This window comes from Papilio polytes, unplaced genomic scaffold (assembly GCF_000836215.1).
Source record: "Papilio polytes unplaced genomic scaffold, Ppol_1.0 DF821138.1, whole genome shotgun sequence".
NCBI classification, from domain to species: domain Eukaryota; kingdom Metazoa; phylum Arthropoda; class Insecta; order Lepidoptera; family Papilionidae; genus Papilio; species Papilio polytes.
This window is the reverse complement of record NW_013528066.1, coordinates 1,955-2,554: the sequence shown is the minus strand read 5'-3', so window position 1 is coordinate 2,554 and position 600 is coordinate 1,955. Positions and strand designations below refer to the sequence as shown.

At 39.5% G+C, this 600-nt stretch overlaps 1 protein-coding gene across 1 annotated transcript; it reads right to left on the bottom strand.

Moving 5' to 3' along the window:
* Positions 1–26: 26 nt before the first annotated feature.
* Positions 27–594, bottom strand: LOC106109579 (structural maintenance of chromosomes protein 2-like; the record flags this gene model as incomplete). Its single annotated transcript, XM_013291136.1, has 3 exons — positions 569–594; positions 208–369; positions 27–137 (listed from the first exon to the last, which is right to left on the bottom strand). Coding segments are annotated over exons 2-3 (267 nt in total), but the record flags the coding sequence as incomplete, so codon positions are not given.
* Between the last annotated feature and the right edge of the window lie 6 nt (positions 595–600).

The window sequence follows — 600 nt, the reverse complement described above, 5'->3', positions numbered from 1 at the left end:
TGACAAATACTATAAATGTTCTATACATCGTTCAACTCCCGCAACTTGGCATCCTTCTTCTCTATAGTTTTCTGCGCTGCCTGCTTCTTGGCCTCGTACATCCTGGTCCCTGCAGCCTCCTCCACCATGGACAGGATCTGCACAACACACTCTGGTTTTTGGCATCTTTTGATGGGATTTGTAAAGTTTAGTGTATTTTTCAGTTACCTCCGGTGGCTTCATGTTGAGGACCTTTGTGATGCGTCCCTGCATGATGAGGAAGTGAGGATTGTTGACATTGAGCTGCACCGAGCAGAACATGTCGCTGACGCGTTTGTTCTGCACGTTGATGCCATTTATTAGATATTTATTCTTGCCGCCCATCACAACCTATACAAAACACAATTTTTATATTTTTTAAGTTGTTTAACATATTATAAGTTCTTACAAGTTACTTTTAAATGTAACTCTACAAAAATTAGTCGCCCAGACGTACACAGCTAATTATTAACCCCTCATTAAATGGTTGAGATTTGTCTCGCTGGAAGAAAATAGGAAATTTATGTAAAGCCTTTAAATACATCTGTACCTGTCTTGTAACAGTAATCTCATCATGGTTTT